This window comes from Streptopelia decaocto (assembly GCF_964273445.1).
Source record: "Streptopelia decaocto genome assembly, chromosome: 21".
In the NCBI taxonomy this organism is placed as follows: domain Eukaryota; kingdom Metazoa; phylum Chordata; class Aves; order Columbiformes; family Columbidae; genus Streptopelia; species Streptopelia decaocto.
In genome coordinates, this window is record NC_138676.1 from 4434189 (window position 1) to 4459591 (window position 25403).

Here is a 25403-nt window from a genome sequence, read left to right on the forward strand (position 1 = left end):
AGAAGAGCTAGTTAGGCATGGGGAAAGTGAGTGGTCTTTTCATCTCTAGTCCTTGTTTACAGAGTTTCTACTTACATTTCTGCAACAATACAGTCATTTACACTCCGTTATTAATACTGCTCATTCAAAACATTTTCACATTGGTCATCAAGAAGCCATGAACTAAAACTTGCACATTTCTTGTGAAGGGGGATATTACTTAGGAGGAATCTTATCTTGAAATTTTCTGTCTCTGAGGAAGAAACCAGCAGCCACAAGCACGACACGGTATCTAGGACTTTCTTGTTCTTTTTGATACATTATATACCTGCTTCCTGGTGCTACTGATACTCATATTGAATGTGGCATAAAAACATTAAGGAAAATTGATTTTCCTCATTGCAACTTCTGAGGGCCATGCAAAGGTACAGTCAGAACTGGAAGCTGGTGTGGAAACCCAGTATAACGTTTTTCTTTAAATGTGCTGAGATTTCCAACATTCCATTTGCAGTCATAAATGATTTATAGGAATTTGTAAATTCTAGTCTTCCTTTCAAACAACTCCTGTCTTGGTGCTTTCATCATTCTCAGGCAAAACAAAACATTTTTTCCTTTAAAATGTTATCTGATGTGCTGGTTAATGTAGTTTGCAGTCTGAATCTGCTCCTCTGGAACAGCACAGCCGGGCAGGTGCACAGACAAGTTGTCTCTTCAGGATGGAGACACGTTGGAAAAGGGAGTTCAAACAGCAATGCAAGTATGGGCCTCTGTGTAGCTAAAGCTGCAAGGAGAACATGGGTAGTAATGCAGGGGTATATTTACCCCAAAGCACCTATGCCAATGTAGATGAGGGAGCGTTGGGCCAGACTCACTTGTAAAATACATGGCATGTGTGTTTTGAAGTGTGTTTTTCCTTATTTGTCAAAAGTCTTTTTGAATAGGCAAGAATTATTTCCTAATTTCACGGGGAACCAAAGTAAGTGTTATTTGGCAAAGATGCTCCTTTGCTTAGCAAATTTTGGTCTTATGCCTTTTGGGTTGTTTTTTAAATGATGGAAAACGGGTCATTGCACTAATGTGACTGCACGAGTAATTGACAGCTGATACAGCAGGACTAGATGTTGACCAGCAAGATAATTCTCATTGGAAGGTGGCTGATGTGCCACAGCCAGATGTTTACTGTCTGGATGACCTCTATTGGAAAGTGATTAAAAATGAGTCGGTTGGTTGAATGTGGGTCATTCAGCCAGATGATCCTTCTTTCACCCTGCGATGTCCCTGCCTCGCTGCCGTGTCACCCGGGAGCTCGGCGAGCTGCGAGGGGCAGTTTGCGAGCGCAGGAGCGGCGAGTGTTTCAGCTGAGAATGCCAAGATGCTGGCTCACAGCTTGCAACAGCTGCCAGCGCGGCCAGGCGGGATCTCCAGTCACAGCTTGCAAAGCCGAAGGCTGAGACTGACAAAGCGATGGCTCACGGTTTCCAAGAGCTGACAACCATTGCTGTGACACAGATCGACCTCTGCTAGCCCGGCTGGAACACTTCCAGCAGATCTGCAGGAGGGAGGCCAAGTTTAAATGGCCAATAGTTGAAAAGGATATTGAAAACTTGAGTGGCTTAGTGGCAGAGAAGAGTAAACCATGTTTAAAAATGACTGGGTTTAAGCTATTTTTTCATTTTGCCTTTGCACTTTTGCATTCCTAGAGAAGTAGGTGGACTTTGTAGAGCTGCTACCAGAGCAAGCGAGGTTGTAGGCATCTGCTGAAGCATAGAATGCTGTGTCCCCTTCTTTCTTTTTTCTTTACATGTGATATCATTGCAGTAGAATTCTGTTGGGCACTTTAAAGGTGAGGAAGGAGAGCATTCTCTACTCAATTTATCATACCTTTTGAGATATTTCAGATAATCTGTATGTATTTCGTTTTTCATTTGTGTTTCCTTCTGAAACTCTGTCCTCTAGTAATAATGGTCATATTTGTGTTCTTGAGCAAAATGCAGAGAAGGCTTCTGGGGTGAGAGAAAATAGTCTCGAAATAGTTCAGAGTGTTACACAACTGGGATGTTTGAGCCATGATATGAAGTTGCAAACAGCATTTTAGCTGTGGAATTTGAAAATCACATGGGTTTGTACGGAGCCCAGAGCAGTGTGAAATCTTATCCATACAGACATTGCTCTCGACCTTGTACAGAAAATACTTAAGGTCAAGAAAAACTTGTTTCATATTTGTCAAAGCAACACGAAGGGGCTTGGCCTGGTGTCTGTGCCCTTAGCAGAACCTCTGCTTTGGTCCCAGCCTTTGCACTGGTAACTCGGTGTCTCGCTCAGGCTCACACAGCTGGGCTGAGATGAGCAATTTGAAAGGTAAAACGCAGAACTAGAGAAAGTGCTGGTGCTGCAACATAGAGTCTTTGTGTAACGAATTCACAGTGCCGATCCTCACCAGTTTCTAAAAGCCCGGCTCTGCACCGCTGACATGAGTTACACAGAAAATAACGATGAAAAACCACCGCTGCCACGTAGCTCCGCGCAGAGGAGGTTTTACACACTGCAGTCTGTGCGTGCGGAGCGGTGACCGTGAGGGATCAATGGCCGTGAAGAGGAAGGAACCTTTGCACCCTCTTGAGATCCTTCCACGCAGCTGCCACGAGCTTTCTGCCTGCACCGAGGCCGCCACCGCCCCGTCCGCCAGCGCCGAGCGTGTCCCTGGACGTGGGCAGAGTTTCATCCTGAACTGTCAGCCCTGGGACAGTTAATGCTGTAGGAAAGTCCAGCCTTACCTTTGACCTACCTTCCTCTTGGGAAAATGCCCTTGACTTTGATTCACCCTGGATATTGTTTGACTGCTGCTGAGAACCAGTCCAACCACTCATTTGATGCAAATTAGAATAAAGTCAGTTAAGTAAGAAATATAGGAAGATATAGGATTGGGGCTTGGCTAGCAATCAATTCAGTGGTTTTCACAGTCTGTTTGACTTTGGAAATGGCTCAGGATAGCGTGGTTAATGTTTTGAAAAGCTGTTCTATCCACAAACAATGCAAAGTTTTGTTAGATGCAAGATGTACATAAGTGTTTTGTAGGCTTGTTTTAGCGAAGCATTAGTATTTAACTGTTCTGAAATGTTAGCTGGGTTAGAAAATGTCAGCTGAGTTTCGATTTTTCCCTGTAGCTCTTTCCTAAGTTGTGTCTGTGTTATCTGTTTTTATCGTGTTGAGCTTGAGGAAGGTTGCAGAACTGGGCCGTTTTAGTATCACACATAAAGGCATTTGTAAAATGCCTCTCGTTAGTGAGTAGTAACACCTCTGTGTCAAGGTTGGGGTTTTTTCATCAGTAGATGTAATAATAATTGGCAAAGGAGGTCAGGAGCATCATCTCCACTTTACAGATGGAGAAACTGAGTCACAGAGAAGCAGCAACTTGTACAAGAGCAACCAGCAAATGTGGGGTATCGAGCATCGTGTCAGCTTTTCCGACTGCCGCCTCGGGCAATGATGGAACTCGCAGCATTGTTGTGTGAAGCGGTGCAGAGGGGACCACTGTTTGCTGGGGACATCAGGGCTTTACAGCTGCTGCTCCCCACAATCCCGTGTAGCTCATCCGCAGAGCTGCCCGTGCAGCAAAGTGTCGGCGTGCGGAGTGTTGACCCCGAGCTTGGTGCTGCAGAACTCAATCCCGAGGTGTTGTGATACTCGTATTCCGGGCCGGTGCGAGGGAGATGGGGTGTCGTAGCACAACTAAACCCTGCAGCATGGCGGAGGAGCTCGGAAGCAGCATAATCACTTCAGTGTGCTCCTGTTAATAAGCTCTGCTGTATCACGGCGGTAATTGGTACTTGTATAGCACTTTGCAAATAGAAAAGCAAATGATAAATAGGTTGGCTTCCAGCCTGCCTCTGTAGCTTGCCCTCTCAGCTAACTGCACGCTTAGGTACTTCAGATGAATGTAAAATAAAGGATTGAATCAAATACCTATTTTACAGTTTGGTTCTGACCAGGTGGGCTTATTCCTCTTCAAATGTGTAGATGGGCTGTGGAACCATTTGAGCTTAGAAAACTGTTAGTAGAGGAATAGGCAGCATATTGGGATGTTGATTCCACAAGGTGCCCTAAAAGCCATGGGAACAACCATGCTCCTGGTTTGCTTAATTTATTGTGAGCCACTGTGCGATGAATTCACAGCCCTCAGCGCAATAATGCTGACTTGACTTGAGAAGTTTGCATCCTCCTTGGTGTCGCTGTGAATTCACGTTTGGAAATGTGCGTAGCTTAGTTCCTGGCTTAGGGTTTTACTGGACACCGGCCGTGTGCTGTTGAGCCGTAGTAAACTCCGTCTTTCTCTTCTTATGTAATTGTTTTAAATTGTAGTGCGATTTGGGCAGGCAGCACAGTGCACGCAGATAATGCATTCGGCATGACTAGAAAAGTTCCAAAATGTGTCTTATTTCTATCTGCTATGGAAACTGTAATAATGGCAAATTAAAATACATGAGTTAGTATTTTCTTCCTTCGCAGTGAAGTCAGATACTGTGATATTTCACATGCACATAATAATGCTTTCTTTTTAGCTGTTTCAGAACCCTGAACATTTACGGTACTTGGCAAATGAGGCTTTGTACTCACGGCGTGTAGGGGTTTAGGCTGCTGCATCATGTGGAAATAGATTATTACTCTTTAACACGAGGTATTCTAAAATGAATGATTTCAGGAAATTCTGAGCATCCATTGAAGAGAGCAGCTCTTTATCAGGTTATTGCACAAAATAGGCATTGCATTCAAATATTATGTCTTGCATTATCATCCTAAAGTATATTTTTCAGCTGCTGAACTGATACTACCAAATGAGTGTCATTTGATCACAAAGCGAATTCATGTGAACCCAAACATCAGAAAGGAAGAATTATATGCTATGCTAGTAGGAAACAGACTAAAATACAATAATAAAACAGTTTTTCAAAGGCCACCGAAGTTCAGAAAGGGAAAACAGCATCATAAAGAAAATCAGTCTTTATAAATTACCAGTCCTGTGTGAATTGCCTTGTACTCTGAAAAGTTGTTGTGTGTTTTTCTTCTCACTGGGATGATTAATGGACTGATTCTGCCAAAGGTAGCGTGGTTAAGCAAAACGTAAGCACTAAAAATGAAAGCTTAGTATTTTTGCAGCTGCTCGTTGTGAAATTGGTTCTCTAAGGAAGAGGCAGAAATTAGAACACTTGCAAGGAAAGCTGGACCAGTGAAATGAAGCAGCTCAGTATTGATCCATCAGAGGAAACAGATTGCTCGGAATTGCATGTCTGCCTTGGGCATGTGAGCGCTGTGGCCATGCAAAGTCTGTTACATGGACAGAGATCGTTTTGCAGGCGTGGTAAGCATGAATATCTTTTTATGTGCATTTTTCCTTTAAGAAAAAACTGGCTGTAATACCAGCATATTGGGCAGGAGAGGGAGCCTTCACTTTTTAATGTCACAGCATTGGTTGTGATTAATTCCTTTGGTTTCGTGAGAGTGAGGGGTGTCGTTGCATTAGAAAGCGTGTTTATGGAGATAATCCATTTATCAGGCCAGGAGCACATTCTCTCTCTACTAAACAACAAATTAGTTCTTTCCTCACTGAAAGAATAAGGGATCTCCTAACCCAGAGGAACAGGGGATGGCGTGGCATGAAGCTGGCGAGATCAGAAATAGAAGAAGAAGAAGCAGGAGATGAAAAATGCATGTATTGAAGAATGGCTGCAAAATACTGCAGCAGCTCATCCATCAAGGGAATTTGGCCTTGCCTCACTCTAATCTAAATTGAATCTAATTTAGATTCCAAGGAAGGGATGGGAATCCTTTCCTGAACCAAAACAAGCCTTGCCACCTCCTACCTTTTCATTACTCATTGCTTAATTTGTTTGGGTTTGTTATGTAGGACATTCAGGAAGAATAGCTTAAAGCTGTGTGCGCCTGTGCTAAATCAGATGTTCTAATCACTGCTTTACCGTACGTTGGGTTGATTTTTGATGAGGTTACAGCACCCAGAGATGGTAATGCACCTTTGCCCGAGGCCCCCAGAACTGAGGTGTGAAATCTTTCTGTTCTGAATTACTTGCAGTGCTGCTTGGCTTCATCTGGGGGAGCCCACGACAGCCGCGGCCTCCAGCAGTTGCTCTGGTTTTCATTCTAAAAATCAGCTCTGCTCATGCCTACATACATCAATCAAAACCATCCTGGAGGAAGGGACTGGAAGATGGTTGATTTCATTTTTGAGCTCTCATGCTTGCTGGCCTACTTTCTGTTCTTGCATTGTAAGTTAATAAACAGCAAAACTTGGCCTCCTGGTCTGTGCGTGTCCAGGAAGACAGAACAGCATATTCCTTCCCTGAGGCTTGTCAGGACCCCAGAGGTTCAGACTGTATGGCAGCAAACAGCCTTTAGTCAGTACTCATTTGCTGGTATTTTGCCATATTTTTTCTGCGGCTCTTTCCTGAGGAGCGAGAGGAGATGAGATTTGGGCACTGATTCCAGTAGAGGTTTCTGTACCGTGGGGCACGCCAGGACGCTGCCTTGGAGCATGTCCCAAACTATCGCACCACCTCATCATTTTCTAAATCCCTGCCTGATTGATCGGCACGTGCTCCTCAGTATCTCAGCTCCCTCACTCCTGGAAACCCATCCCAGTTCTGGGGTGTTTGCCCCTCCATGAATACTCTGCTGCCTTACAGAAACCTCCTGTGATCCTGCAGGGGTGTGTGCTCTGCTCACTGTCTCAGCGCCATAAATCTTGTCCTGCCTACACATGTCGTTTCCCTACAACTAGTTTGTCTCCTGGTGATTCTGAACAAGCCCAGATCCGAACGGAACGGTGGGTTGAGTAGGTTGTTACGGTTCAAGGGTAAAGAGGTTAGTTCCAAGTTCAGGACATGGACAAAACCTGCCTGCAAGCAGTGAGACAGCACTGCTTTGGGGAACGGGAGAACTGAATGTGATTTGTGCATCTGAAGGCCTAACTGACAGAGGATTTTCTGCTGTCTATCTTAATGCTTATCAGGACTGTGCGGCCTGTTTTAGGATTGTTTGTTGGTCGTACTTGCTGGCCTCCTGATGGAAAGTATTCCAAGCCACGTGAGACAGGTGGGTGATAAAATGCTTAGTAGCAACCAGCTGGTAACGGGAGAAAGGTCTGTGGGAATGCTGCTTCCTTCCCGCTTCCGAGAACGGCACCGAAAAACAAGGACCTCTGTTCCATATGAACTGCTCTCCAGACCGCTCCAGGCAAGGGCTGGGAAGCTTTCTTCTGATTGCGGTAGGAAATTCCAGTCGAAACCAAGGCTGGGTTGGCCTCATTAGAGCAGGACACAGGCAGCAAAACATCTGCTTTCCCAAGATTCCTTTCTTGTTGCTGAGGTGAGTATTGGGCTCTGCTGTTTCGTGCATCCAGCCGCTTTCCTTGATCCGGTCGTTGTGCCGTCTCTGCGCCCTGGTTCGGTGATGCCTTGTGCTCTGAGTTTTCTCTTGCAAGTTTCCTCATGGTTGCTGCTCAGCACTTTGGTGCAGTTTGGCACATACATATCTGATGATACTACCGTGTTATTGCGTTTGGAGCTGAAAAGAATTTGCAGTTTGGTGTCCAGGGAGATTTTTCAGGAAAGTAGAGACACCCCATGAAATAGTTGGTGGAACTGAAACTGATGTTTTTCAAATCCTTATTACATTGGGGGATTCAGTGTAAATTCTTATTATGCTTTTAACATACCATGGGGTTTTTAATAGTTTTTAAATAGCTGAAAATAAGCAATTAACAACTGACAGCCTTAACATGCATCTGATGAGCTTTTCTGCCCGCTTTCCATTGCTAAGCCTGAGTTCTGCTCAGGTAGGCTGGACCAGAGAGGGTTGCTGTCTGAGAGCTGTTTGTATGGGCTCTTCAGACCAAAAGCTCTTTATTTTCTGTGATAGTGTTTCCATGTGACTAGGAGATGCTTAAGCAGATCCCTTTGGTGATAATGCCAATACTCTGATCAAAACTAGAAGAAGTCAAGCTCCTTCTCGCAGCGGGGCATTGTCTGTGTTGCGTTTTCCAAATGCAATCAGAAGACTTCAAGCTTCCAAGCCACTATTTTGGCTTTGAGACTAAAATAACACCCAGGAAAATCTATATACTCTGGAAATGTTCCTGACTGCATTAGATCTTCCTTATCAATCTAAGCCTGCGTTTGGAATTGTGCCGTGGATTCCCAGGCTTGCGTTCAGTGTTGCTCCATTTCATGCCTGTTTTGAGTGTGAGGCTTGGAATTGTCAAGCTGGCTGACGACTGTTTTTACTGGAAAACAGTAAATTAGCAGAACATTGTGTTAGTTTATACAGAACTGTAGCTATTTGCATACTCACTAATTTGCAAAAAGGACCTTATACTGTGCTGCTGCAATGTCTGCCCTAATTGTGAAATTATCTAGGTTAAGAGGATGCTACTACTAGCAGCAGACAAAGGCTTTTAGTACTTTAAAGGACTAAAGCGCTCCCTGTTTGTGTGAAAACCCATGTGTTCCCAGAGCAGGATACAAGATGGGGAAAATAAGAGACTGGAAAGCTTTGCCTAGAAAGGGAAATGAGGTGAGAAGGCTTTGCTGAGCAAGATGCACAAAGGACGGAGGAGCACTGATATATTTGTTGCTGAACAAGCCTGTGTGTGGTCATGGGACAGCAATGAAGGTATGGGGGTCAGTGGTGGGGTGGAGGCTCCGTAACCTGGTCGTTAAAACAGGAAACAGGAAGGTCAGAGCCCTCACCTCAACCCAGATTTAATCTTGGCTGTGAACAAATCCCTTCACCTTGATCTACCTCTGTTTCCACTCTTCCTTGTGGGAGGGAGGATTTGACATCTCATGGGTTCAGATGTTAAGATTTTATTAGTTTATGGAGAGATATGTATCCAGTACCAACTGCAATCAGAAGTAGGTGCAGCATTGACCCTACTTGTCTATATTGTCTTTCAAATTCTACATTTACGGACCCCGCAGTCATTGGGAAAAGAAAATCACACTTAATACTCTCTTACAGTTTAGGAGCACTCTGGCACTTTAGAGAAAGCACATTTCTTTCTAAATTGAAATAGGCTTCCAGCTTTTGTTGGGGATGTGCTCAGAAACAGCCTCGTGCTTATTCCTTCAGTATGTCTTTTATGTCCTTTATTTCTACATTTCTTAGAGAAACAACATGTGTTGATATATATTTATGTGGTGTTGCTTGTGAATGCTGGCAAAGGGTGGCATTGCCTGTGGTATGTGAGAAAGAGACTATTTATAGAACAGCTCGTTTGTTAGGAAGTGTCATTCCTTGTATGATTTACATCAGGATGATGTGGGAGGAGGAAAGACCAGTGTCAAAGAACAGGGAGTTGCCCTCGGGAGTGAGCAGTTCAGCCCCACGAGCACCTTGCACCGTGTCCAGGAGCACAGGGGACTGCACAGAGCAGCCCCAGCCAGGGCATGGGGACAGAACCCTTGCCAGGCAAAGGAAGGACGTGCAGGTGCAGCTGAGAACGTCTGTCAGGGCTCTGGTTTATAGCGCACAGCTTGGGGTTTAATGTAATGAAATTTCTGGCATGATGCTTATGTATTTTACAGAACAAGTTAATTTTGTCTCTCCCCCAAAGGCTTTGTTCAAAAACACTTCGGACAAAAAGCAGACGCCCCATCATCGTTCGCTCACCACGCACTGCTGGTTCGGAGTGCTCTTTGCATTCCTTAGCCTCCCAGCTATCGTTCTGCTAATAATACAGACTTGCCTATAGACAGTCTTGATAATATAAAATGTCTTGGGGTTTTAGAATGAAAACTGTACTTCCAAAAATGTTTTTAATCAAGGATTGTTTACATTGCGTGACAAAAGTATTAACTAGCTGCTGTAATGTCCTGTGAGCATCCCGAGTGCATGAATGATCAGAATTTAGTACCTCATGTACTGTGAGGGGCTGGTGGCCACATGTGGTGCCGCTGGGATGGAAATGATGGTGCCACTGCTCAGTGGGTCACATCAGGAGCCTTTCACCTCATTCTTACCTCATTTGTGACTATGTGGATGGCTTCCTACATAACCACTTCTATATAGAGGGATATATCTGTGTCTCTTTAAGTGGAATATGTGTTTCTTTAAGTGGAGTATATGTGTATAGTGTTTTCTCTCTGATAAAATCAACGTCACTCCTTATCAAATATTAGTTGTCATCACTGGATAATTGTACTTGGACAAGGATCCTATGATGCTGCATGCAAATATGAAAGAACAAGCGATTATTGTCCAAGTGGTTTCCTGTTTTGATTATATAAATGTATTCATAAGAATAACAAAAAGGAAAATGTTATGTAAGTAGTAGATAAACTTAATTCTCTTCAGAACAGCAAGCTTCTCTCTCAAGTATGAGTAATAACAAATAACCCCCCTCCTTTTTTTTAATAGGAAGTGGTACTCCTAATAATGATCTTCTGGAAGCATTGTGCTGACGTTCTGTATTTCTGCATGTGTAAGAGTGATCAGTGTACATCACCAGTGTCCCTTGTCCTTGACTTAAACAGCCTCATCTCCAGCGCTGCAAGGAAACTGTTCCTGTTTGCAAAGTAAGTACCATCCAAAAAGTTGGGTTTGGTTTCGTATTGAGGCTGGGCAGGTAATAATGGCACCTGATCATTAGGACCAAGGACTTTCTTGACTTGATCCTTACTTTGCTGGCAGTTGACGCTAGTTTTTAGTCCTTGCCAGAACGCTGACCTAGTTTCAGCTGACCTTGGAATGAGCCACCTCTGTGACCTTCAAGCAATTACATGACTCAGGTGGCTGGCTGTCCTGTCTGCGGAGCTGAGGGTGCTCTCGTCGTGCTCCATTCAAGGGCTGCTGGTGGAACTGAATTGTTCCCCTTGCCTTCCAGCTCCTCTGATCTCACAGACATTTTTAAAAATTATTTTATTTATCTTAAAGAAGTGGCTGATATCTGCCAGGAACACACTGAGATCTGTACCTGATATCAGCAGTTACAGATTCATTCTTAGAGCACCAGGTTTTTTAATTATAGCCAAAGCCAGCATTTTATATAGTCTGTAATGACTCACTGTAATTGGTTACCTCATGCAATACAGTCTATTTTTGTGTAGTGTCCTTTCTGCTTAATGTAAACCACCTGATCTTTAGAGGCTCCGTGGAGCAAAGAGTAATTTAATTGCCCAGCAGTGAGAGGTGACAAGGGCAGGTAAGGCTTGCAAGTAATGGTACAGGAGTTGGCGAGGCACAAGAAAAGCAGAATGACAGAGAGAGTGAGGATTCCTGTGGGGAAGCAGGAGGAGCGATGGAGAGGAGGAAGGCGAGGAAAGGATGTGGAGCGGAGCAGAGTTGGTGCTGTGTGCCAGGGTTTAGGCTGGAATTTCCGCATCCCTCTTGCTTTTATCCTGTCACAGAAATCTAATTCTGAAGTCATACCAAGATCGTGCATCACTTAAGTCCTTTGTGGCCAAATGCTTTTAGAATTCAACGGGCGCCAACAGAAGAGCTCTTCTGTTGCAGGATTTCATGGCTTTGCTACATCAAGAACTCCAGATGGTTGGGGTGAAAGAGCAGTATTTGCACTTGCATGCAAAATGTTAATTATTGCAGCTGATTCCGTTACCATGTGTGACCTGAATGTAGGTTTGCACCCCCATGGCAAGTGGCTGCAGTGAGAAATACGAGGAGAGCACAGGCGCAGCCACGCGGTTCCGCAGCTCCAGCATGGTGTGTGTTGCCTGAGAAGCGTCTCTGTGCGGAGGAGCTCGGCTTCTCCGGGGCGATGCCGAGGGCACAGCGCTATCTGCCGGGTCTGCGCAACAGTGCCGGCGCTCCCCAGGCTTGCACAGCGCCAGGCGCAGCAACGCACGCTTGCGTACGTACTTGCACATACGTGTTCTCTCTCCCCTGCCCCCCGCTAGAGATTTCTCTGTGTAATCTCTCCTTTCCTGTTCAGTATTTGGCCTCTGGATGGAAACCTGCGATAACTCTGAATTTGTGTGTGTTTGCTTGTGTTTTGTTTTGTTCTTCTGATTGTTTCTTTGTTTAAAGTTAACAAAACAACTACTAAAAGTGAGCAAACTGTAGCAGAATACCAAGCCAGAAGGTGCCTGTTCAGACACTGAAGTGCTAGCAAGGAATTCCTTTTGAAAATGGTGGCTTTGAAGAAGAAGGTGACGTTTTACAGACTCAAAGCTCTGTGTAAATTCCACTATATTACGCAGCCCCTTTGAATTTGACTGGGGTGATGTTCCTCATTGTCAGGAAGACAAAAGACCTTTCAGTTCTGTCATTTTGAATCTGGAAAAGCTGTTTCTCCTTCCTCTTGTGTGAGTCTAATGTATTATATATGTGCTTGATGTTTTAGATGACAGACAATGATGATTGTGCTATGAGGGGAAAGCTAGATGGAAGCTCTAGAACATAGCCAAAGACAAAACGAGTTTCTCTTTCCAGCCGAGGTAAGACAGTAACACTTGCTGAACAAGCTTTTCTTTACAAAAATGCATTCTCTGCATGGTGCTAAAATAATGGATGCGTTTCTGTGTTTTACTAGCAGTAAGAATTCAGAAATTAAGTGAGTAATGTGAATGAGTCTGTGGCAGTATGACACGCTAATGGATTTTCATCCACTGCTAAAGTGAATGAGCTGAGGAGAGGCCTAAAAGCGTACCTGTGAAAGTGCCACCTCGTTAGGCTGCAGATTGGTGAAGCAGCACTGGAGTTACAGCACACACAGGCTTGTCCATGCGCTTGTGCATTATTGGCATTGAGTCCCAGGAATCAATACCCCAAAAGTACCTGGACCAACACCAGGGCTTAGAATTTCCAGGATGTATACAGTGACACACCTCTAAATACGGCCTGTATTAAAGGTCTGAAAAAAAGTGTTTGTTTAGCTGCTGACCACAAAGTCTCACCCGTGTGCAGAATGTAGCTCGGTGCGTTTCTTGGACACAGAGGGGAGAATTTTCAGTGCAACCTTCAGAGCGCACCTGCTGCTCAAAGAGATCCAGGTCCCCTGCGTGTGCGTGGGCTTCGGCTCCTGCCAGCGAGCGAGTCTGACGAGGTGTTGCCGGACAGGGAGCAGTAACGGCTTACAACAGCTCAGGCCGTCTCTTTGCCAGGGCACTTAATTCTTGTTCACAGAGAGGAGGACTCTCTAATATCCAGTCCTCCTCATTCCTGAAAACAAAACAATTCTCAGAGCCGAGGATAAACAGAGGCATGTTGAGCAGCCTGTGTTTTCTCTGGGAGATAAGGATGGCAAGGGGAGTGTCCGTAGTGACAGCAGGAGGGGAGAGCAGCCAGCGTTAAGGGGTCAGAATATTGCCCACGCAGACCGAAGGCCTTGGGAATCAGTTGGCCTCTTCGCAGGCCCGAAGGGAGCTGAGCCAAACTTGGGTAGCAGCAGTAAATCAAGAAATACACAGTCTGTATGTAGTGAAAAGAGGTTCTGCAGCATGGATGTGACAGAAAACAGCAATTATTGAGTGTGGAGCAGAGCTTTCAGGAATCACAGGGTATGTGCAGGGGGCAGTAGATGTGGCAAACAACGATGCAATGCGGCTATTTGTATAGGGGTAGCATGTAAGAACAGTGCAAACTAGTCCCCACCACTGGGAACTGTGCATCAGCTGAAAATGTAGGTTACAGGTGTGAAGAGTATAGCTGGAGTTGGCTGTAGCGCATACGATGGGCTGTTGGCAGGTACATGGAGAATGCATTTTAAACCTTGAGTGTGAAAAAGAAAAAACTGAATGAGCTCTTATAACCCACCATGCACCCTGTAAAGGCAACTAGGAAGTCTTCCCTTGCTACAGATTTCTGTAGAATGGTTTTTAAAGTGTGTGGGAAGGATGCCTGGATCCATTAAATCCAACATTTTTAAATGATGATACATCATCCTGTGTGACATGTCTGCAAAGCGTTACTGGTTTCATACCGGGCAGAGGCTGCTCTTTAAAGCAGCAGTGAGCACGTGTAAAGGCTGCTCTCTCCCTTTTGCTGCCTGTTCTTCCAGCACTTGTGCATTAGGGGGTTGCTCCGCTGTTGTTCGGTTGTTGCACAGCTCTGGTGGCCTTGGGATGGTTGTTGGTCCAGCTGTGGGGCTGCGTGGCTCCTGACAGCCAGGAGGGGCTGTGCAAGGAACAAGCTTTGCTGGTGTTCAGCTGCACGATAGCGGGGACGTTGGTGGTGAAGCGAGCTGATGTGATTGCGGATGGCAGAGGAGGCTGCCACAGGGGGCCAGACACCCAGCTTTTGTGTTCCCACCCCTATCACCCAGCTCGGGGACCATCCAAGTGAGGGATCAGCGGGGGGCAGGGTGCTGACGTTATTTTTATCTCCTCGTCTTGTTGAGCCTGTGCAAAAGTGCCAGCCGTTTTTTCTTTTTTTGCCTTTTTTTTTTTCTGCGAAGCATTAACTGGGTGGGTTGCCATAGCAACCCCCGCATGATAAGTTGGGCTGCTTCTTGCAGCATTCAAGATTTCTCGCTCTCAACATTCAGTTCCCTTCACCGTTTCCCCTGGGGTGCCAAAATGGCCGAGAGCTTTGCAGCGTGGGGCACCCTGCGCCCCAGGGCTTGTGTCTGTCCCGCCACAGGCAGGAGGGCTGGGTCAGGGCGAGAAGGAGCCGCTGTGCATCCGTGCGTTGGATGGGGTTTGATGAAGATGTGCTTTGCATACCAGAGCTGAAATCGAAACAGGCTTCCCATGTGGAATCCTGTTGATGTGCAGATTTTCCTGAACAGGGCTGGGCAGCGTTTGTTGCCTGTTCGAAACAGGCACACAGAGGCACTGGAGTAGTTCCCAGCTAAGCCCAGGTCATAGCAAGAATGAGATTAGCTTTTTATTCTAAAAACATAACAGTTTCTGGCAGTTTAATAAACTGGACTGACTACACTTATTTATTTCAAATCACCTTTGTTTTGTCTGTAGCACATGAAGCATGTCCTAGGTGAAGAGCAAACTTCTCCAGAGCTGGGGGAGAGGGTGTGATCTCCATTTGCTTCCCTGGCCTGTGGCTTTTTGCGTTACAATCCACCCAAATCCAAGCTCAGTTTCACCAGAGATTTTCTTCACCTCTGGATCCAGTTTCCCTTCTTTAAATAGCAGCTAGAAGACTGGTCTAGCATGAAGTGCTTGAGGTCTGTACACGAGCGATTCTGAGGCACGACTCATTACTTTTTTAGGATGTTTGTTTGTCAGTGTAATTTAAATGGGTTGGCAGGGTAGTTCTGGAGTGCCTGGGGTTAGAGGAGAAAAGGGTTTGTTTCTACCAGGGCTGTGCTGGGAAGGGAGTGGGAAGGACGAAGGGTCAGCCAGCAACTGCCAACAGAGGTAGAGCTGCTGCCTCCTCTTAATCCTCTCAGCCCCTCGCTCTCCTCCCTGGCATATTCCCTCCATAATAGATGTAATTAGAGCAGCCGTAGCACAAACAGCGCAGCTCTGCTCATCCGTGCTCTGTGTTCTCTGGCAGCGCGCTTGGCTTCCTGAGAAGAGATGTGATTTCCACTGTTCTTCATTAAACAGGTGGTTGCCAAATGAGAGAGCCAGGGACATTGTCCAGTAATTCCTGTGTCTATAAAAAACCCACCCGCAGCGCTCATCTGCCGTGCACAGGCTGGATTGTTCCAGAAGAGTTAGGAGCAAATCCCGTGGCTTAGCCTGCCCTTCCTTTTGTTGAGTTGTGATTATAGCAAGGGGCAATGAGAAAAGTGCAAAAGGCTTCATGTCCTTCCATCATCTCTGGGTATCGCGGCTGCCATTTTGTCTTCCTGTGGAGAAAAGTCAGATTTTATGATTTGGTTACTGTAATATTTCAGGGCTTCAGAGGTCACAGAGTAATTGTCCAGTCAGTAAAGTGAGGCAGAACAGGGAATTGGGAAGATATCCTTAGCTAGGAATTACTTGGACTTGTCACAGCAGGGGCTGTAAAGGGTGACGTGGAGGGACTTGCTCCGTGTGTGGTTATTGGCAGATGCTGGATGCAGCTCGCTGGTACAAACGGGATCTGATGATGTCTAGGAAAAACGCTGGCTGGCTGTCTCCTGTGCCTGCTTTGCCTAAGCAGCGTGGGGACCAGCCTGCGTGTGAGCGCCCTTAGCAGCGAGCCCGCGGTGCCGGGAGGCTGCAGAGCTGTGGGGGTGACCAGCACTGGCCGTGGGGTGACCAGCACTGGCTGTGGGGTGACCAGCACTGGCTCTGGGGTGACCAGCACCAGCCATGGGGTGCCCAGCACCAGCCATGGGGTGCCCAGCACCAGCCGTGGGGTGCCCAGCACCGGCCATGGGGTGCCCAGCACCAGCCATGGGGTGACCAGCACTGGCCGTGGGGTGCCCAGCACCAGCCATGGGGTGCCCAGCACCGGCCGTGGGGTGCCCAGCACCAGCCATGGGGTGCCCAGCACCAGCCATGGGGTGCCCAGCACCGGCCGTGGGGTGCCCAGCACCGGCCGTGGGGTGACCAGCACCAGCCGTGGGGTGCCCAGCACCGGCCGTGGGGTGCCCAGCACCAGCCATGGGGTGCCCAGCACCAGCCATGGGGTGCCCAGCACCGGCCGTGGGGTGCCCAGCACCGGCCGTGGGGTGACCAGCACCAGCCATGGGGTGACCAGCACTGGCCGTGGGGTAACCAGCGCCAGCCATGGGGTAACCGGCACCAGCCATGGGGTGCCCAGCCGGACGCCGTGTGCAGCCAAAGGGCCAGGAGCTGATGCTTTCGGATGGCTGCGAATTTCCCTGTTTGGGTGGGTCTCGCCGTCTGCGCTCTGAGGTTTGGCATTGCAGGTTGCTCACGTGTTGTTCTCTGATGGGGTTGGTCAGGTTTAATTCAATAGATTGTGCTGTTTATTGAGCTGCCGTCGGAGCAGATGCTTTAAAAAGAGAAAGCGCATTTAACAAGCACTTCATTTCTCCCTCTCTGTCCACTGTGACCTTCAAAGTTGGAGAAGCCCTTCAGGGCACGGTGGCCCCAGTCCAAGAAGAGAAAGCCCAGCCTGCTGCTGGCATTAAACTCCCGGGAATCAGACTGAACATGAGAGAGGATTTCCCAGTATTTCCAGCTGTGACCTTCAGAGCTGTGCAAATGGGAGTATTAAACTCATTAGAGGTGGAGGCCTGTCTGTGACCTCGCACGGATAACTCCCCCCTGCTCTCCCCCCTGGGCTTCATTTTGCAGGCTGGACGGACGGTGCTCACACCCCTCTCCGGCTCCGCCAGGTCCGTGCGGCCGGGAATGCCCGAGGGCTGACCCGAAGGAGCCGGGACAGCCGAGCCCCGACCCCTTGGCGGCTGCCGGGAGGAGCCCGGGGGAGGGCGCAGGGAGGCGGCCGCGCATGCCCGCCGTGGGCCGGGCCCCCCGCCCGGGCTGGGCCGGGCTCCGCGCACCCGGGAAGCTGCGCCCCCGCGCAGCGATGCGCGCTCCCCCCGGCCGGGCCGGAGAACAAAGGGCCGCCGGCTGCCGCCCCCCAGCCCCGGGCTGAGCCACCTGCTGCTCCGCGCCCGGTGCCCGGCGGAGCCGGCGGCCGCGCCCGGGGGAGCGCGGAGCGGAGCGGGCGCTGTCCGGGCCCTGTCCGTGGTGCTGCCGCCCTCCCCGCAGCCCAGCCCAGCCCTTGTGGATCCCGGGCACCGTCCGCTCCCACCCAGCCCCGGCTGCCGCCCACCCTCGGCTCCTTCTCGCCGGCAGATCCAGCCCAGCGAGCGCGGAGCAGCCCGAGGCATCCTGTTGCGCCGGGTCCACGCAGCGAGGAGGGGAGCAGCAGCGTCTTCCGAAAAAGCCGCTTTCTAGGTTGGGATTCGCTCCTGGCTCAGAACAATGGCTGCACTGCCAAGGCTGGTTTGCGTGTCTTCAGTCGTGTTGGTGGTCTGGGGTAGGTGCTTCCATTCCGTGTTGTCTCCGGTCAGGTTCTCAGCCAAATCTGGTGCTTGCCTCTTGTAGGAGAGGTGCTTCTGTAAAGCACCGCTTTCCCTTAACACTGCCATGAAGACCAGCCTTTGAAGTGGCTTTTTTGTTCACAAGAAGAGAAAGGAAATGACATGCATGCAGAGTTAGTATGAATGTAATGGAGTTAATATGGGCAGAGAAAATACATTACGGCTAAGTAGACTTAAGGCACAAAGCATGTGCTTTAAAATATGCACACAAGTTCTTTACTGTTTCCTGTTTGCTATTGTTTTGAAATTTGCAATGTAATTTAACGTTTGGTTGCCTCAGGGAGGATGTGCAAACCGTTCAGCAGTGCATGTTAGTGCCAGTTTTACGTGGAGTCTGTACAAAGTGAAGTAAATCATTTTATTGCGATTATTACAGGTTTTGTTCTGCAACTAAGAAATGGTCAGTTAGTTTTTCCAATACAGCTACCTTCGATCTGCATGTATACCTACAGCTCTGTGTGTGGGTGCAAATCTGCATGTACATATCTAGTTTAACTGGAATAAAGCGTGATACAGTAGCTTCTTCCTTATTTCTCCCAGAAAGCTGATGTTACCCATGGAGCTGGTAGTACGGGAGGGTTGGAATCTGACTATTTCCAGGATAGGTCCCAGGATAATACAGTGCTTGAGAGAATGGGTTAATGGTATTTCAGATGCTGGGGAGGAGGGAGCAGCCAGCGAAGTCAGCATCTTCAGTGAGCTGAACTCTAGGCTTTGGAGACCGGTTTGGACAGACAGAACCCAGTATTGTTTAGCCCAGGGGACAAGTGTCAGCAGGGATTTAGTCTGAGATATCGTGCTGAAGCATTCCTTTTTTTATCAAGTATGTCGCTTCACAGCAAATGATTTTTGTCTTGTTTGGGAGAGCAAAATTTTATAGTTGGCAGTGTTGGCACAGATTGAGTCAGAAGCGTTTTGAACGGGAATTCATGTAAAATGAATAACTCCTCCTGCTGATAATTTACTCGAGTCCAAGCCCCTTGCTTCCCAGTACTGCTTATGAAACCTAGAAACAGGAAGGGTGGTGAATCCTCCCCGTCGGGATTGAACACGTTGCCACATGAAAACATCCAGGCCTTTGAACTTAGCACAAGCGCGAGCTGTCCCTGCACGCCTCAGTCTGGGCTCCTCTCCACCCGCCTGGAATTGCTGCTGGAAGAGGAGCATGCTCAGCATGCACGGGAGAGGAGCAACAATGCCTCTGAAGTGGCATTAATTAGACGGGGAAAAATTAACGTTGTGGCAAAGCAGATGCTGTAGAGGTGAATCTGCATGAAGTGATCACCCTCTGTTAATTATTATGAATTATTTATGTCTCAGTGAAGGAAGCTTGGTAAAACGTAACATTTGAGGCTTATCTGTTGTCAGAGGGTGCTACTAATGAACCAATGATTTTCCATTGGGGATGGTGTGATCATAAATGCTGAGATGTGGATAACTGATGTCTCTCTGATTTCGTCTTGCACTTCTCTGTCTTCTCTGCTGCTCCTTCTCCCCAGCTGGTTTTTGTTGTGCGGTATGTGTTGAAGTTCCATCCGAGACAGAGGCTGTCCAAGGCAAGTCCATGAAGCTACTCTGCATCTCCTGCATGAAGAGGGAAGAGGTGACAGCCAGCACAATGGTGGAATGGTTCTACAGGCCAGAGGGCGGAAAAGATGAACCTGTATGTATGTTTGGTAGCTGAGCCCTTGTTTTCGTAGGTCTTACTGTGAAACACGGTCCAGTGAACCCACGTGGGAGAAACCAGAAGGTACCTAGGAGAGTGTAAGGTTGTCACACAGCGGGATCCCAAAAAAGACTGTGTAAGGGAAGGAGAGTTTGGCTCTAAGTTGCAGATCTTCATGATTTTGTAGCATTTTCACCCAGAGGTTCCACAGCACCAATTCTGAGCAGTAGTTAAAGTGTCGTTTCCTTGCTTAGCTGATTTCCACACATGAACCGGTGGCAGGAAAAGCTAGAATGTACTGTCGAGTTCAAACATTTGGGGTTGTACGTACATGAATGTCAGTTCCCAGTTCCATTCCTTGAATACAGGAAGTCTAGAATGGAAGGGAAACAGAAGTATGGAGTGACACCTGGTACCCTTGACTAAGTCTCCCTTCTTTTGACATTTCGAAATCCCAGAGCTGTGTTTTGGAGGTTAAATTGGGCTCTGATAAATCTGCAGGACAGGATTTACTTCTTTTAGCCTCAGGGAAAGCAGCGGTGTGTCCTGACTGTGAGTTGGTTTGGATACCTGTCAGGAAAAGGTAAAATTCATTTTCAGACTGAATCAAAACAAGAATCATACAGATGAGGGACAACTGGACTTCAGGAAAGAATGGTAAAATGGGGAATAAGGTAACAGCTGAGTGCACGTTTCTTTTTGGCTGTTTTACATGGGTGTGAGGCATTAGATCAGTGGTTGCATTTCTTCGCAATTGAGCAGGGCCAGGCAAGATGACAAATATTCTCCTACTGTCTGAAAACTGAAGGGACGGGGCTAAGGAGTGAGCTGGGAATTCACTTTCAGTGACACGGGTGATACATTTGCCAGTGGCAGCCAAAGAATGTTAACGGAACTGAGCTGGGGTGGCAGTTCAATGTTGGGGACTGTGGTCAGCCAGCAGTCTGCAAGAGATCAGGTCTGTGAAAGCCACCCAAGCTCTGTTCTGACGTACCATATTCGCACTGACATATTTATCCTGCAACACTTCCCTTCCAGCTGAATATCCCAATACTGAAAACCACTGTTTGTCTTCGCTCTATTTATTCTGTGGTTCCTTGTTAAGATGATTTTCGTGCAGTGACCGACGGGCAGGCAGACTGACTGCGGGATCCTGGCTTTCAGTTCCACTGCTGATCTTTCATGTCATCATCCACGTGTCTCTGTTATTCTGTGCTTTAGTTTTTCTATGTCTGTGATGGAGATAATTCCGTTTTCTGTCTTTCGTATAGTAGTCTGAGGTTTTGAGGTAAAGGATGATAGACTATGAGTAGCTGCTGTTACTAAGGAAGCCATAGCCCAGAACATACATGAGTGTAGCCAGGGGATGATGTTGTCTGAGATATGTATCGGTGATTAATCAGAATGCCCCTTCACATTTCCTCACAGATCTACGAGTACAGGAAAACGAACCATGAATTTCAAAGCCGCTTCAGCGGTCGGATACAGTGGAATGGGAGTAAAGACATGCAGGATGTATCCATCACTGTGTTAAACGTGACCTTGAACGATTCGGGTATCTACACCTGTAACATCACCCGGGAGTTTGAGTTCGAGATCCACCGACCGCTCTTCACAAGCTCCAGACGGATCCACCTCACGGTGGTGGAGGAGGGTACGAGGACCGGCAGAAAGTGTGTTGTGCTTTTTAGGCGCAGAGTGGTTGTGTGAATGTTGGAGGGTGTGATGAGCTTGGCAGGCTGCAACAACAGCTGGGAGCAGCTGGGCACGCACCAGAATCAGAGGTTTCCAGTTTCTCTGCTCAGAATGCTCACTTCTCCCCTGGCGACTCTGGGTGCTGCAGCACAGCCTTTGCCAGGGTTGCCACAGCTTCTGCTTCCACCCCCTCCCTCTCATTCTCCATTTTGGTATCAGTCTCGTGCTTCCACCCTCTCCCAATCCGTCCTTCCCTTTGCAGTGCTCCCAAGTCGTTCTGCTCCTCTTGCTTTTGCTCAGTTCAGTGCTGAAATCCTGGCTTGTTAGAAATCAGGGGGAATTGTGCTGTTCTCTTTGGAGAGGGACAAGAGCTTTTAGCCCTCATCTTTTTCTGCTGTCTTCCCTTCTCCACAAGCATCTCTGTGTTTTGGTCTCTGTCAAATCACTGGTGGCATAATACAGTCGAGTAAAACCAGCGAGTAGGATGCACAAAGGAAACAGTGAGGATGAGTTAGGCTAACGGTGAGCAATCTGTGTGAATGTGTGGGCGGCAGAGAACACAAGACACATGCAAGACTGAGCATGTTTGATCCCGCTGGAAACACGCAGTGGGATCGCTCCTGGCATCTTCTGTTGGCAGCCTCACCTGTTCATCTTTTCCCCCGTTACAGTGTAGTGGCACTGGGTATCTCTGGCAAGGTGGATTAGGAAGGGTGACATGAGGGTGGAAAGTGTCAGTGGAGCTGCTCTGCTCCCATAGCTGCGTGTTGTAAATGATCAGAGATTATATCATTTTTCTTAACAGCTGGAGAAGACTTCACCTCAGTCATCTCTGAAATTATGATGTATATTCTGCTGGTCTTCCTCACCTTGTGGCTGCTGATAGAAATGGTCTATTGCTACAGGAAAGTCTCTAAGGCAGAGGAGGCTGCACAGGAAAATGCGTAAGTGTGAAATCTCTCCAGATGCAAGTTGTTCTCCATGGGTTCTTCAGATATTTCAGTCCAGATCAGACTGCAAGAAGGCTGAGCTTTGCTATTGCACGTTTCTTGTGATGTTTGGTATATCTGGAAACATCCTGACGTTTAGGAGCACAAAAGAGACAGTGCACTTGCCAGGTAGGGAGGGTGGCTGCAGTGCGTGGGGTTCCAAAGCGGCCCAGTTGGAACTGGGCAGAGCTGAAGGGCTGTTTCTAGAAGTGCAGCTGACGCAGCAGAGATGTTCCCATTTCTATACTGGCCCACTCCTATCTTTGTACGTACTTGGCTTGGATAAGGGTGCTTTTTGCACATGATGAGAGGGCTGTACGCGTAGGATTGTACAGTAGGGAAGACTCAGTGTCTGCTTCTGACTACGCCAAGGAGCATTTCCTACTGCGAGCGTCTTCTACAGGTGATATTTGTCACCTTAGAGCTACTGACAGGCATTCAGCATCTCTGTAAAGGTGAATGGACCCAAACTGTTTTCTTCACTGTAGCACTTGAGGTCATGGTTTCCTCCTTCCCTCCAACTACAGGACAGACTATCTTGCGATTCCATCAGAAAACAAGGAAAACTGTGCCGTGCCTGTGGAGGAATAACAGAGAGGAGTCAGCGCAACGAACGGCACCAAGGTAGGTGACGAGGCAACCCTCGATCACGGCTTTCTTGTGCCAGCCTTTCAGCCTTCCTGCAGTGGGCCACGCCTGCTAGGAAGGACTTTGTGCAGAAGACCAAAATCTAGATATTTTGAAGTCTTGTTCACGTCCTGTCAGTTATCATGCTCATGAATTCTCACTTCGGTAAGGTCAGATGGCTTGCGGTCCAAGAGGAATTCTCTCACTTGCAGGGGCTCTGAAGACAGGACTGTGTCTCGCCAGCCGGGTTTGAGGGGGAGCTCTGCGCCGTCAGGAGGAAATATGGGAAATGTAAATTCTCTTCTGTTTGCCTTGGACTCTGTACAGCCTTGACTTTGGCCTCATGACTCCATTGTGAGCCGCCAGCCCGTTTGCTGAAGGACTCTTCTTTTGAAGCACGCGGAGCAAAGGGCGCAGGGGTGTGGGCAGCACGGCTCCTTCCCAGGTGTCAGTCCCACCACCACATTAATGGCTTTGTAAATGTTAAGTGTCATTTCTTAGCTGCTGTCACTGCCACCTTTATTTGCTAAATACGCTACTTCTCCATTGCAGAGGTAAAGGGTGTGTATGTCATGGTTCTCCAACCTGCAGGACCAAGAATGAGGTCATCTTACGATGATGTACCACCATGTGTTACAGCCCAAGCAATCTTATCAGTGTTAAAACAGGAAGAATTTAATTAATTACTTGTTGCTCTGGACTTTGCACTGCCTATGCACAGGCAGAGTAGGATAAGGGCTGTAATGCATTAGAATGATTGATAATATATGGTAGGATGAGCCCCTGTGCCATGTTCGCGCTTGTTTCTGAAGGAGGGAACTCAGAATATAGATCCTGAGCAGTATGATGTGAGTATAAGAATCCCCTGGACTCATCCCTTTCCTTTAGCAAGTGTCAAAACTCTTAGTTCCTTCCGTTTGCCTTGCATAGCAGGTTCACTCCTCACGTAGACAGAGACACAGTGATAGGAATAACCTGCGGAGCCACGTTCTGCGACAACAGGCGAGCCAGTGGGACAAGGTATGCGGCTCACCTATTTCTGGGGAAACCCCAAAAGGAAGGGCAGGCAAAATAAACAGGGTGCGTATCCCTCCCAGGAGGGACAGCTTTGTAAAATGGTTGTACTTCTCCTAACGGTGATTGTCTTGTCATGCTATAGTGTGGCACCACCTAGAGGAACACACAGAAAAAGCTCACTTTTGCCTACTTAATCATAATTGTTTCTTGTGATAATTAGTCAGTGGTTTGAACAGTTAGCACTCGTCGTAAATGATCCACTGCTGCACAAGAATCACACTGTAAATTCAGTGTTTCCTACCCAAACTTACCTTTTCAATCTTAGTGCATTAAGCAAAGTAAAAACAATTCTCTGGCCTCAAATACAGATCAGTTGAGCTCAACTAGGATTGCAAGGAGAAAGAAGGGCAGAAACATTGGCCGGGGTGGAACTGTATCTTAAGACAAAATGGGGAAAGGTTTGGCTTTCTTCATACAGCAGACGTGGTTGCATCCTTACTGCAATGGAGCCTGCACTGCTTGCGAGAGTTGACAGATTTTGCTACACTGACCGCTTCTAAATAGTTACCAAGTGCTTGTGTATCAAGGCATGCTTCCCACCGGTGGAATTCCCTCTGCTTTGTTCTGCTGCTTTTTATGTGTTGCTAAAATCATAGATATTACTCCATTTGTAAGTCAGGCCCAGGCCAGATTTCTAACTGGCAGTTGTTCAAAATCCCTTTTTTAGAGTGGGTGTCCCTGCACTAAACCACGACAATGCAGCCTCCTCGGCAGGATCGCGCTCGAGTCCAGAGCCAAGTTTGGCAACTCGAGCGGATTTTCCAGATGAAGCAGATTTGTAATCTGGGCACCGGTTCCTTAAAACTTCCCAAACAGGGAAAAAGCAGCTCCTCTTTTAATTCAACTGGGTGTCTTTGCTTTCCCGAGGCCAACTTGCCCGGCCTCGGTGCAATTTTGTGCATAATCCTAAATCTAAACCCACAGCAACAGTGGAGGGACTAATTGTAACTCCAGATTTTCTGTCACTGACCATGGCATTGACACCCACAGTGATTTTCAGGTGAGGTCACATAACCTCTCTCCCACTCTGACTCTGCCCCTCGGTCCCTATGAAGCGTTGATAACCCTCTGGTGTCGTGATGTTAAGTCAGAAAAAGGAGTAAACTAAGAACTTCTGGAGAGCTACCTCAGGTGGTAGAGAAGGGCCATCCTCTAGTCCCGCACCTTCCGCTATCTGACTCGCATCTCTTCGAGATGCTTTTTTTTGGACCTATCTTTCACCTTTCCGGTTCCTGCAGATGTGAGTATTGCCCTGTGTTGGTCTAGGCAGGAGAAATGGTTTGGATGGTGTTAAAGGCAGGTTGTGTCCTGGAAGAGATGGTTCTGGTTGGTCTCTGAAAAGACTCTGTATTTGGAAACGGACAGAAGAGACTTTAGAATAGGCAGGATAATAAAAAGAACAAAGCACTCACGAGTCGCGCTGTCTGTTTGA

The 25403-nt window shown here is 47.5% G+C and overlaps 1 protein-coding gene across 3 annotated transcripts; it reads left to right on the top strand.

Annotated features, from left to right (window-relative positions):
- Positions 1-17517: 17517 nt before the first annotated feature.
- Positions 17518-25382, top strand: SCN3B (sodium voltage-gated channel beta subunit 3). 3 transcript variants are annotated; one of them, XM_082070167.1, is made up of 8 exons: positions 17518-17853; positions 19417-19580; positions 21012-21237; positions 22084-22222; positions 22795-22891; positions 23107-23742; positions 23825-23974; positions 24639-25382. In XM_082070167.1, exons 1-5 carry the CDS (start codon positions 17799-17801, stop codon positions 22856-22858), a joined length of 648 nt encoding a protein of 215 aa, XP_081926293.1. In that variant the 5' UTR covers positions 17518-17798; the 3' UTR covers positions 22859-22891; positions 23107-23742; positions 23825-23974; positions 24639-25382. The 3 variants fall into 3 exon arrangements, with proteins under 3 accessions (XP_081926293.1, XP_081926295.1, XP_081926294.1); XM_082070169.1 differs by having other exon boundaries at positions 23828-23974; XM_082070168.1 differs by having other exon boundaries at positions 23107-23914.
- Positions 25383-25403: the final 21 nt, after the last annotated feature.

Coding starts and splice junctions, on each gene's coding strand:
- SCN3B (XM_082070168.1), top strand. CDS start 17,799: ATGGCTGCACTGCCAAGGCTGGTTTGCGTGTCTTCAGTCGTGTTGGTG. Junction 19,581..21,011: donor AGGGCGGAAAAGATGAACCT/GTATGTATGTTT, acceptor ATTTCCTCACAG/ATCTACGAGTACAGGAAAAC. Junction 22,223..22,794: donor GAGGCTGCACAGGAAAATGC/GTAAGTGTGAAA, acceptor CTCCAACTACAG/GACAGACTATCTTGCGATTC.